The 12,852-nt window shown below is 44.7% G+C and overlaps 1 protein-coding gene across 22 annotated transcripts in view; it reads right to left on the bottom strand.

The window, feature by feature from the left end:
• The window catches only part of Rbfox1 (RNA binding fox-1 homolog 1), a 1,543,972-nt gene that overhangs the window by 1,077,661 nt on the left and 453,459 nt on the right, over positions 1 to 12,852 (bottom strand). For 2 of the 22 annotated variants that reach the window (XM_075941972.1, XM_075941989.1), the window contains exon 1: positions 7,401 to 7,600. The exons of 11 other annotated variants lie outside the window; for them this stretch is intronic. Coding sequence is in view for 4 of the 11 variants with exons in the window: in XM_075941942.1 (XP_075798057.1) it covers positions 7,778 to 7,822 (45 nt within the window). In the remaining 7 variants the exon portion in view is untranslated. Of the gene's footprint in view, positions 1 to 7,400; positions 7,656 to 7,777; positions 8,262 to 12,852 lie in introns of those variants that run through there. 9 more of the 22 variants (XM_075941986.1, XM_075941975.1, XM_075941942.1 and 6 more) reach the window with 8 other exon arrangements.

The following is a 12,852-nucleotide window of genomic DNA, read 5'->3' as shown; positions in this document are numbered from 1 at the left end:
TTTGTTCAATTGTGAGTTCACTGGGCCTGAAACTCACAAAACAGTAATGGTTTCCACTTCCAGCCCAGATTCTGCACTGCCTCAGGAGTCGGGGGAGAGCAAACTCAATGGTCCAATTCACTGGCTTTAGTTTGGGCAGATTCAAGCTGGGCAGGCATGGCCCTTTCTCTTTTCCTATGTAAAAATCTGCAAGTTCCCCTGTTTAAAAAAATGGGAATTCATGATTGTAAGCTGTGATTAAGGACTTTCAAGGCAGTGAGCAGAGCGCTGATATCTCTATACCAAGGCCTACGGGATGTGTAAGTATGAAGGCCAGGGAAAAACCTGGCCTGGGACTGGGACTTCTCTGATTTTTGTTTCTCATCACCATGCAAGTGTATTTAATATGATAGGCATTGGATGTATAACCCCACATGAGGCCCTGGGAAGACGTTTCAGAAAATAGAAGCTCTTCCGTCCGTTCAAGAGTTGTTCTCATTCATTCAGGTGAGCTCCCACTCCCGTCTTCTGCACACTTAGTACACGTGTTTAATTGCAGCCTCACAAGAGATCTCTTCTTCATTTTTCTTCTAAAGCAGAATAAAATGTGTCAAATTGGCACTTCTATTTAAAAATCAACTCAATTGTTTTTCTTTTCATAGCATTTGCTACGCACTAAAAATTCAACAGAGGGAAAAGACAGGCATGGTCCCAGCCATGGCCTGAAGGAAAGACGATAAACAAACTGGTATGAGAGAAATGAGCCAGGAATCAAGAACCCCATGCCCACCCCAACACACTCACTGTGGACTACTCAGGTTCACTGGGAAATTCAAAGAACACCAAAGAGATATGCGTCTTAGTGAATTCTACATAGCTGGGTCCCAACGGCACAGTCAATGGAGAAACAGATCATTTCTCGTGTAGTATTGTATCTTTGTGTGCGTGATTATGTGCACATATGTAACAGTGTGCCTTTACAGGTCAGATAAAAACCTCTATGTGCATCTTTGCCTTCTACCTTGTTTGAGACAGGGTCTCTTTTTGTTCCCTGTTGTGTCTGCCAGGCAGGCTGGCTCCAGGTTCTAAGCATTCTCCTGTCTCCACATCGTATCATGGAATGCTGGATTGCAGACATACATTGTCATGTCTAGTTTTACATGGGTTTGGAAGATCAGACCTCAGGTACTCACTTCCACAGCAAGTACGTCACTCACCAAACTGTCTTCTCAGCCTTCTGCTGTGCCTTTTATCCAATGAACCCCAATGCTAGGATCCTGTTGATGGTTTTATGGTTAAGTCAAAGAGAACACTCCCAAATACTGGCACAGGATTATTTATTAACTCATTTATTTACTTAGGTTTTATTCAAACATTTATTTATTTTCAAAGATTTGGGGGGAGGTGCATGTGTGTGTGTGCGCGCATGTGTGTGTGTGTGCACATGTGTATGCAATGCCTGTGGAGGCCAGAAGAGGGTGTCAGATCTTTTGGAGCTGGAGGTATAGGTAATTTGTAAGATGACTGACTGATTGACATAGATTCTGGAAATTGAACTGGGGTCTTCTGCACGAGTAGTATGTACTTTTAACTGCTGAGCCATCTCTCCTAGCCGAATTTGGTCTTGTTTTGTTTTTGTTTGAGATGGGTCTTCTGCATCCCATGCCAGCTACTGGGGAAGGATGACCTTGAATTCTTGACTTTCCTGCCTCCCACCCTTTAGGTGCTGAATTACTAGTATGAATCACCACACCTGGCTGTGAGTGATTAATTGAAAAATAAAGTTGCAAATATTGGGCTGTATGCCCTTTCAAATATAGCTAAGTTAATTTTCTTAATCAACTATCCCCAAATTAAGTGTCTTTTGTTTCAAAAATCATACTAAACAATGATGCCTAAACACTTCCTGGTAAAGATAAAGATATTCTAATTTTTAACCAGTCCACTCAAGGACCCAAGAGCCCACACTTAAGATTTGGCATTGTACCTTGGCCACTTAGAAACTGGGTGACCTTGGACAACTTACTTCTTTGTACATCTGTTGCCACTGCAAAGAAAAAGAAGAGCCCAGCAATTTCAGCCTCTCAGTCTTGAAAACCGAATTAAATTGGAAAATATTTACAAAAGCATTGGCGTGTATGAAATAATACGTGTTTAAATAAATATACCAAGCTAGGTGTCAAAGTTTGAAAGATAAGCAGACAATGATGGCATTGGAACACTGATGGAAGAAAAACAAGGTACAAAACATCCCGAGAATTGCTCACAAAGCTGCCTATGCTTCTCGTCCTTAGGACAGCAGCACCGTAGAAAGAAACATCATTGCCCAGTACTGATGGACTTACCAGTGACTAACTAAGGACTTGGGGAGAGGACAGACCAAAACAAGTACCTCATGACAATGAACCACATCTTGTTTGTGTGAAAGTGTTCAAAGCCAGCAGCTGTGCCAGTTTTAATGCCAGTCTGTAAGAAAATGGGCAACTTCATGTACTGCCTGGGAGAATCCAGAGAATTCAGAGAATCCAGAGGAGATTTTTAAAAATTTAATCCCTGGGATTTTGTGCCCTCTGAGCTAGCTTGAGTCTATAAACCATCCTCACCCTGATAGTGCCTAGGGCATTGTTATTCAACCATCAAGCGCTTATGGAAAGGTCCTTCCCCATGGCCTTAGGACAGGATGTCTTGGAAGCCCTGACCTCCACCCAGAGAAAGCCAGCAGTAACCCGAGCCCAAGTGTGAAAAACATCAACATCTCCAGTGCTACCACACATCCAGGGTGGGAGAAAAAACTCCCGCGAGCCCAGGACTTCTGCTAAGCATCCATTTGTGCAGATTCTTCCTGCCTCCGGATTTATAAATTTCAATGGTATCTTGGTATGTTAGAATTTAAAAAAAATCTGCAATCTGATTACTTGAGTCACCCAGTCTGGAAAATCCTTGTCCCATCTGTGAATTGGGAAGAACAGTATACATGGTATACAACTATACTGAGGACCAGAGAAGACATGTTTGCATTCTGTGTCCACTGCCCGATGCCCAGAAGCATGAGGTGGGATGAAATCCCCAGTGAACTGCTCTGTTGGTCACTGTGCCCTGACAAATCTCATCTTGTCCTCATGTTCTAATGCACAAGGCCTCTATCTATGTACCCCAACAACTACAACAGCTACGGGGATACCCCATACCTCAGCAGCAAGATTTTCTGGCAAGCAGAGCTTCCAATCCGAGGACAAGCACACACATCAACAGCAAATGATGCAGAACAGTTGAAACGAGCAAAGGGAGGGCCGTGGAGGCTCCAACGCCATCCTTAAGGCACTGTGTCCTATCTGCAAAGCCGACAGCCACACCAAGAGCTGCTTGGTTAGGATAATATAAAGCCAACTGGAAGTGTGAGAGAGATGGCGTGGCAGGGACCTTCTTGGGATGTGTGTGTGCATGTTATTTGTATGATGACATAAACCAGGCTGGAAAATTGAACTCACTGGCCAAAAGCTCCAGGCAATTCAGTGGGAGATATATCGGACTAAGGATCACTCTAGAAGCATGCCCACTTCAAAAAACAATAAGCTTTGGTAAATAAGACAAACATGAATCCAGAATGCTGAACTTCACTTCTGTAGAAACAGAGAAGAGTGAACAAAATCAAGAAAAGTCAATAAGTGGGGCTGACATTGCATTAGATATATCCATATATATATATATATATATATATATATATATATATATATATATATGCACTATATACATAAATACACAAATACACACACATATATATGTCCACACACAAATATTTACTATCTACCTATAAATGTCATCACACTTTTGGAAACTGGATATACTTTTATTTTTCCATTACTGTTTGAAGAGTCTACTCTGGCCTCCATTAGACCTGGCCTTAAGATGACTCACTGCTGATAAATACTAGCGAACTAACTACTATTCATTCCCCACTCTGGCTTCAAACTTAACTCCTCAGCGACTTGATTGTCGCCAACATCCAATGGACTCTGTTCACATCTGTGACATCAAAGCCTTTGGACATCATAAGCAAGGGAGAAACGGGAGCTCTTCATCACCTAGTGGTTATGCAAGCACCTAACCAGAAAGAACACTTTGAAATTTTATGGAGCAGGAAAAATTGGAAGCATACTAATCTAGGCAGTGAAATTGGGCTTTTTGTCATGTTTAATTGCTTGAATTCATAACCTAGTTCTACTGAATCAAAAGCAAGTTGTTCCTGCTGACGTTAGCTGTTTGGTCCTTTTGGGCACACGAGCACACAGATAATCCCCACAACTTCTCACATCAACCTCATATCAGTTAAAAAAAATACATCCTAAAAACATTTGGGATGTTGGCATTATTGAATAACTTAATTTGCATGAGTTTTCAATCCAAGTTCTGCATGAGAATGCTGACTCTAAAGGGTTGTTGGCCTTGGTGTGTGGAAGTTGAGGCATGCCCTCATCGTTACAGATTGGGATTCTAGGTGGTTCTGTGTGATTTAATTTAAATGCACGCTGGCAAGTTTCCTTCGTCCTATTCGCTACTGTTTACTATTGCTTATAATACATGAGAATGTTCTGTCGAGCACGAAAATGAGAAAAAGCAGGACAAACCCACACACCCATAAACACATAAAAGGCCCCAGTGAGTCCTTGTGTTCCCAAGCTTCTCCTAAGAAGCAAAATTAAGTCTTGTGTATAAAACAACAACCAAGCAACCACCTAGAAGGGGCCCTACCATCTTTTCCATATTCACTTTAATATTCATCAGAAAACCAGCACAAGATGAATTAAGGTCTAAAGAGGTATAATTGGATCATATTCTTTCTGCTCCCCAACACCTTACAGATCCTCCCACCTCCCAACCTGCTGAAATTCCTGGTTACCTTACTTTAAAAGCATCTCATACAAAGACTTTTGGGATAACATTAACATTAAACATGCAAAATTCAGACTACAAGAGCTAAAAGTGAAGTCAATAACAGTGTGTTATATTTTATTGTAGTGTATTATTGTTATGTGTGTGCGCACACACACACAAATGTATAGAGAACAGAACACAACTTTCAGGAGTCAGTTCTCTCCCTCCTTCCACCATGTGGGTCCGGAATTGAACTCAGGTAGTGAGACTTGGTGGCATGGTTCTTTATGCAATGAGCCATCTCCGAATAACAAACCTTTGTTAATATAAAGCACATTTTCTTACTCGGCACATCACTTCTGACTTCTTAGCTCAGACACTCCGTATATAAGCCCTGGATCAGTTCAGCTGAACAACATGAACTCTTGCATAGACATGCTGGTGTTCTAAGATTGCATTTTTCCAGCCATATTTTCTTCTCTCAAAGACAATAAATGGATAAAGGATGTCTGAAAATATGCTAAGGAATTCCATGTATCTCATCTGCTATAAAACATGACGATACTGTAACCACCACTGAGAGGTAAGCAACTGTTAAAGCATGCCATTTCCCTCATATCCCCTTTAACTTCTGTATCATTCTCCTCCTGGGGAGAAAGAGAAGGCTCCAGAGCTCAGGGTGGTAGCCAGCTAGTCCTCTGGAAGAGTCTACAGAACACAACTGACTTTTGTTACGCATCATCGTCGTTGTACTTAAACCTGCTCCTGGGTCCATGCTGACAGTTACATCTAAAATGCCCCCCCAGGAATATGCAGACACGGAGCTGAAAAAATAAAAGTTTGGATACAGAGAAGCAGCTGCCAAACTACACTTATCTCAGTCAAGTCCTAAGAGGCAAAGAACCCTCCCCAGTCAGCTAGCCAGCTATCAGTTCTTACAGGGGTGTTTTATTTTTCTTCCAGATTCAGGGCCAGAGAAAATGCAGAGTAAAGTTTGCATGTTCACATTCTGTAAGGTTAGAATACAGAGGGTGTCTGATGTTAAATAACGCTTGTTTGTGAGCAAAGGGTTCCAGGGGCAAAGTCCCTTTGTCGTCATTGGGTACTAAGCATTTTCTACACGGACATATAGCAGAAGCAACCTGAAACACTTCCTGAAAAAAAGTAAATAAATAAAGACAGCCAAATGCAAAGAGACACATGTGTGAAGAGAGGAGGGAGGCTGAGGCGGGAGGAGACCCTCCCGTTTCCTAAGTCTTGAGTGAAGCAATTCAGTCTTCCTAGACTCTGGCATGGTCCTGTTCAGGTCATAGGGATGGAGGGGTCAGAGAAGTGCAGAACAGGTTTCTTAGAGGACACCACACCTGCAGCAGAGCATCTCTGCCCAGACTTGTGGCAAACAACCATGGCTGGTTTAGGTGACCAGCCTGAACACAACGCTCTACCAATGCAATCACTGCCAACCTCCAACACAACTCATTCCACTCCACAGATACCCTCGCCCTCCAAGTGAGCTTACATGTGGGTCATAAGTGTGAGAATCTGAGAATGACTTGGAAGCCTGGGAGCCAAGCCATTTACTACATAGCTGCGTAGGATGCTCACACGACTATTTGTTTGACTTCTCCAGCATAGGCTCCACTCGTACCTGTAAGGCTAAAACGCAAACCACACAGTGAGTGAATTCTGAGTCAGCTGATGACAGCAGAAGTCACCCTCCACAGACGATATGATCATTTTTACTAATGGGGTGCTGCCACGAAACTTTGGGTCCGGGACCCTGATTGGATCTGTCTGAAGTAGGAAACAGAAAAACCCAGCTCTCTTGTCAAAAGAAATACGCAGAAGCCTCAATTTCACCTATCACCTGGAGGTAATAGCAGAAAGGATGGGCTCTAGTCTTTCCAGGTGCTGGTTCTGTTCTAAGGAGTGATGTGTACAACCCTGCACACGCTCCCTCATTGGCTCTCAGTAAAGATGTTTCTTCCATGAGATAGCACAGCTTAGGGTTTGTGTGTTCAAGAGAAAGCATACGTTCAATATTGTTCATGAAATGCCTCTTCCACAGGTATCTAAAATCAAGAATGATGGAAGGGCACGATGCATGCATGATGGGCAGGGTCGACCTGTCTCCGGCGACATGCAATGCCTCTGCACACGCACGCACAGGCGCGTGCCAACTTTCCAAACGCGCGGCCCATCTGCCCATTCATCCCCCCCCCCAACCTCTATCTTCTTTGCAAAGCACTACGTACTGCTTTCAAAAAAAAAGAAACCAGAAAACAAAACAAACAGAAAAAAAAAACAGCCCTAGCCTGCGTGTCTTCTAACACTAGTCCTTTATAAACGCTTATTCATCTCTGGGAATAAAGTTCAAAAGAGCCAATGGCTATTAACAGGGAAGTTCCCAGCGAACTTCCAGTTGGTAAAGCGAATAAATTTATTCTCCGATTCCGAGCCGGTTTAAGCTCCCTAGGTACTGAGGGGACCCTCTGGGAGCCCAGGGCTAATCCAGATCGTATCCCACAGGACTCCGGAGCTGAACTTACCTACAGCGTGTAATTCACTTGCTGCACACACATCTGCGTCCTGCCATTGCCTCTCAAGGCTCCCTGGGCTCCATCCACCTCCCAGGTCCGGATTCTGATCCACAGCCCCAGAGGCGCACACGCCCGCCCGCCACCTTCTCTGCGCTAACGTTGGACAGCGGCTGGCGGCGGCTCGCCTGCCACAGGCGGCCCCGAATGTCAATTCGCACACTCCTCCCCCTGCCGCCCGCCCCCGTCCCTGTGCGCCCTCCTCCTGAGCATCCGTCCAGCAGGCTCGGGATGCTCGGATGCTGGTGCCAGCGCTGCCTTCCCTCCCTCCCATTCAGTCCCTGGCTCCCCCTCCCACAGTGACTCCGAGCCTCCCTAGCTCGCCTTACCTGAAGGGCATCTCCCACGACTGCAATTAGCTGCCAGGATTTCATCGCCTGCTGCAAAAGCGCCTCCTGCTCCCTCTCATGCTAGCTCGCTTTGGGAGAAACGCGAGGCGGGAGAAGTGCCGGGGCAGCAGCAGCGAATGGTACCCACGTGCTAGCAATGTCAATGATTCCAGCTCTCTCTGCTGGGCTTGGCCGTGCCTTCACCGGCCGGCCAGGCTGTTTTGCTCCAGCCACCAGCAGGTGTTCAAGGCTTCCCGAACAAGAGAAAAGGCCAGAGATTGAGCAGGCAGGCGGCTTAAGAGCGAGCGCTCGGTGCAGGGAGGTAATCAAAGCACCAGGGGCACACAAAGACAAACCCACCGCCTTGCAGCGCTGACAGCTGAATGATGGACAGTCTTACTGGACGTCTGGTTTTTATTTTAATTTTTGCAGAATCTAGCAACTGAGGGAAGAAGTGCGTGCTACCCTCTTTTCCCAAGCACTTGGAAAGTGTATAACTGATGGCGAATCTTGCCTCCCCCGCCCCCTTTTCCAGCATGTGTCTCTTCCCTTGTTCTTTCGAGCATTAAATATGTACCACATGACAGAATAGGGCACCTTGCACGGTCCCCAGAGTCCTCACTTGACAACCAATTTTAACTCAGGAGCAATGAGATGTCCACGGCAGGATATCAGCACAGGCAATTACTTACGCTACTCCCCGCATTATTTGCAACGTCCGTGGCCGGTATTTATGACTTCCAATAGGCGACTTCGTGGAAGAATTCCGGGGAGGCCGGGAGACCCCTTACCCCCCTGCACTACAGCTGATGACCTGCCCCCATTTCCCCCAAGAGGCAGCTGTACCCCCGTTAGGAGGTTGACTCCTTGGCACCTCAAATCTCCCAGCTCTTGTGCTAAATGAGAAAGCACTGAACTTTGCTCTTGCTTTGAAGGGCTGAAAACGTTCGGTGGAAGTTCAAAAACTCAGCTTTGGAATGGATTTGTCTGAGTACCATCAGCAGCCAGGCAAATGTCCTATTCCGTCCCCCCAAAGCCTTCGCAGATCCCTCTCACACACTGTGGTGTGTGGTATTATCAGCTAAGTGTCAATTAGGTCTGAGTGGCACTTGTTTTAACCCTCTCCCACCTGACAAAGATGCTCTGTGTAGAAACTAAACCTTCATTTGTTTGTAGAAGCAGGCCTTTTTGATACAAAACAATTTCTTCTCTCTCTTTCTTACTGTGGGAACTGCATGATACACTCACTAGAATGCCCTTGCTTCTTCAAATGTGTGAGTTGGATGTTACAACTCTACATAAACGAAAGCTGAACATATCACACATATGTGTATATTTACCTGTAGAAATATGTATGTGTTATATGCTCAGTTTTTGTATATAAATGATATACCATATATCATATATATGATATCACACATACACACACATATATGTAATATATGTTTTATGCTTGTGAAGGACGAAGGGTTCACTGCCCCACCAAGCCATCTTCTTTATTATTTGAAGACCTAAACACAGTGAATGGCACTTTTCTACATTGGAAACAAGTTTTAGAAAACTCGGTACATCTCTCTAGTGTTTACTTTCACATTTATTGCAGCTCCATGCCGAGGCCATATTTCCAGAATTGCTGGGATGTGCCAAGTCCTTACATAATCATCACCTGTCTCTGTCACCTCAGGAAGTAAATGACAAGGGATTGTCTCCTTCCTCTGGAAATGTGTTTTGATATGGCATTAAGATAGTGTTTCCAGTTTGTTTGTGGTGTTTATAGGAGTCCTGTGTGTCTCCTCTGCTTGCCTTTCCTAGGAACAGGGACACTTAAGGGGGCCAAAGAAGACGCCAGGTAAAAACTGCTTCCCAAGGATGCCGTGATACCTAGCAAACTCCAGTTCATTCCACATGGTTTTGTGGTTCCTGAGCTGACCCGGAACTCATACCATGTCTGGGGATGACACTGAACTTGCGATTCATCCACCCCTACTTAGCCAATGCTGGGACTGTAAGCATGCTGAGTTTATGCAGTCCTGAGACTCAAACCCACAGCTTCGTATGTGTTCCACAAGCACTTTACCAACCGAGCCACATCTGCAGATCCAAAGGTGGCTTCTAACCTGCATCACACCCCAGATGCCTTTCTCAACAGAATCAAGGGGGGAGGAAGAAAGGTGTTTAGACTTCGGCTGGCTGACGCCCTGTAAGAGCACTGAGATCCATGACTACAAAGTATTATCACAGCACAAACTTCATTCTCAGTGGGATAATTTGATTCACAAATCAGTTCACAAAAGCAAGGTTATTCGAAGTGAAATGTAGAACGGGTGACCGGTGGGGAGACAGCGAATCCTAATTACAGCCTCATTGTCCCTGTGTTCTCGGGCACATATGGCCATTTAATCACTGAGTGTGACAACCTTGGCAGATGTTGCCAGACCTGGTTATTGATATAAATTGCTATTCTCATGTGGAAATGGCACAGCAAAGAGTTAAAACAGTGTCTGCATTCATCCGCAGGGAAATGGGGGTCTCCACAAGCGTCTGGAACTACAAGACAAGATGCTACTGGGACAAGGTTGACGCTTTCCTCATACTCCACAAGGAAAGGATGGGAGGGACAGATAGCCTTCTAAGAACGGGAGATGAACATCCTGAACACACTCCACATGCACTGGATGGTTGCTGGGAAAGCATGCGCACCCAGCAAGCAGATCCATATTTAACACATAGCGTACAGACATACTCAAAAGGTCTATCCGACTAGGTGGTTCATGTCTGTGAGGCAAGCATCCAGACCAGCCTCAGCTCCACATGGGGCAACAAAGGAGGATTCTATTCCACAGAAGATGTTTTTGTGAGGTGCTGCCATGAAACCCAGGGATGTGTATATACTAGGTCAAGGGCTCCACCCCCTGACCTACATACCTAGCTAGCACCCTGGTTTCCATGTTTGGTGTCTAAGTATTGCACATACCTATGTAGTCAGATCTTTTTCTTCAGGACCACCAGCTCACTAATAATGACAGAGAGAATATATTAATTATGAAAGTTCAGCGGGTAGCTTAAGCTTATTTCCAATCTAGCTCTTAGAACTTAAATTAACCCATATCTTTTAATCTATGTTCAATTATGTGACTCGGTTGCCCTTTCTCCATCCATGTAGCTTACTTTCCATCTGCTGGTGACTCTGCTCTTCTTTCTAGAGCTGAAAATCCTGCCTAGATATTGACTATTCCGATTTTTATTAAACCAATCAGAGCGATAACTTTCCACCATTCATAAGAGAAGGAAACGTCATCAGCTGAATGCCCATTGAATTAGAAAAAAGCAGTATACCCTAACCTGGCACACAGCAGAGCAGTAGAAACAAGAGGCAAACCCATCACTTCTACACACACATCACCTGTGGAGTTAAAGGCCTGAAGAATACTGTCCTGGCAAGTTATGTCAACATGGCACAAGCCAGGGTTTATGAAAGCAGGGAAGTCTAGCTGAGAAAATATCTCTGTACGATCCGGCTGTAGGGCATTTCCTTAACTAGTGGTTGACGGAGGAGAGCACAGCCCATTGTGGTTGGTGCCATCCCTGGACTGATGGTCCTGGGTTATATAAGAAAGTAGGCTGAGCAAGCTGTATAAGCAAATCCGTAAGCAGCATCCTCCCTGGCCTCTGGATCTGCTCCTGCCTTTAGGTTCCCGCCAGTGAGTTCCTACTCTCACTGCTCTTGATGATGAACTGTTAAATGTTACCATGGGTGAAGCAAACCCTCTGCTAGCCAAGTTGCTTTGGTCATGGTGTTTCATCACAGCAACAGTAATGCTAACTAAGACAAACATACACACACACACACACACACACACATTTTAGGTAAATAATGATAATAATAGTGAGATAGAACTGCAGGTTAAGAACGGGGCCTGGTTTCTGAAGCCTCTATTCACAACCATTCTATAAGTATGCACGTTCCAAGCTAACTGAGGCTGACAAGAACATGTCTCAAAATAAAAGATAAAAAGAAGTCAGAACATAGTTCAGAGGTAGAGCATTGTCTAGAATGTGTGAGGCCCCATGTCTAACCCCCAGCACTGCAAAAACCAAATAAATAAAAATTGTTATAAATGATGGACGTTGGAAATGGACAGCTCTTTCTCCCTCTACAAGAACATTTGGTTCTGGAGATGTGGTTCGGTTGACAGGGTATTCACCTTCTGCATGGTGCATAAGGCTTGTGTTTGACCCCCAGCATAGCATCAACCAGGCACGGGGGCACTGGGGAGGTGGAGGAAGGAGAAACACAAGGTCGTCTTCAGATACAAGGGGAGCTTTAGAACAACCGATGCTACATGAGATTCTACATGTGTGCATATCCACCTCCCAACTCTCTCTCCCTCACATACATTTGTATGTATAAGTATGAATATGATGATGGGGAGGGGAACATAAATCAAATAAAAACGAAAACCAAGGATATGACTCAATGGTAGAGTGCTTATCTATAGAATGTGTGAGCCCCTAAGTTCAATCCTGTGGTACTGACATGGGGGAATAGGAATCTTTATACTGATTTATAATGATCTTATCCTTTAAATTCTTCCGTGGAAGCTGTGGTAGGGACCTGCTGAAATAGGCCCCACCCTACAGAAATACTGCTCCTTTACTAGTTTGAAAATATTTCCCACACAAAAGCACAAAACAACCCCCATCTAGGGATAAAACAAAACACCGAACACTAAAATTCCATAGCAACCACACTGTAACTTCACAGGATGAGAACAGTGGGGCCTAATGCTGCTCTTTGTCCTGCTACTTCATAATCGCCTCCCATTGAGAAGGGCAAGCTTGATGAGGCAGTTTGCAGTGGGAGAGTGTTCAGCTGAGGTGGGGCTTGTTCCTATAACCCTACCTGAGGACTCTTACTTACTCTTGGTCAGTGCCAAATGATCACAGTTACTTATAGACATATACACGAATCACCTGCGACTATTTCTAAAGCCTTGTTTCCATCAATGTGTGTGTGTCTGTCTATGCCAGTGTACACATGTGTGGGCAAGCACGGGGAGAGGCCAGAGCACCAT

Source organism: Microtus pennsylvanicus, chromosome 11 (assembly GCF_037038515.1).
Source record: "Microtus pennsylvanicus isolate mMicPen1 chromosome 11, mMicPen1.hap1, whole genome shotgun sequence".
NCBI classification, from domain to species: domain Eukaryota; kingdom Metazoa; phylum Chordata; class Mammalia; order Rodentia; family Cricetidae; genus Microtus; species Microtus pennsylvanicus.
Note: the sequence above shows the minus strand (reverse complement) of the source record. Positions and strands in the feature narration are given on the sequence as shown.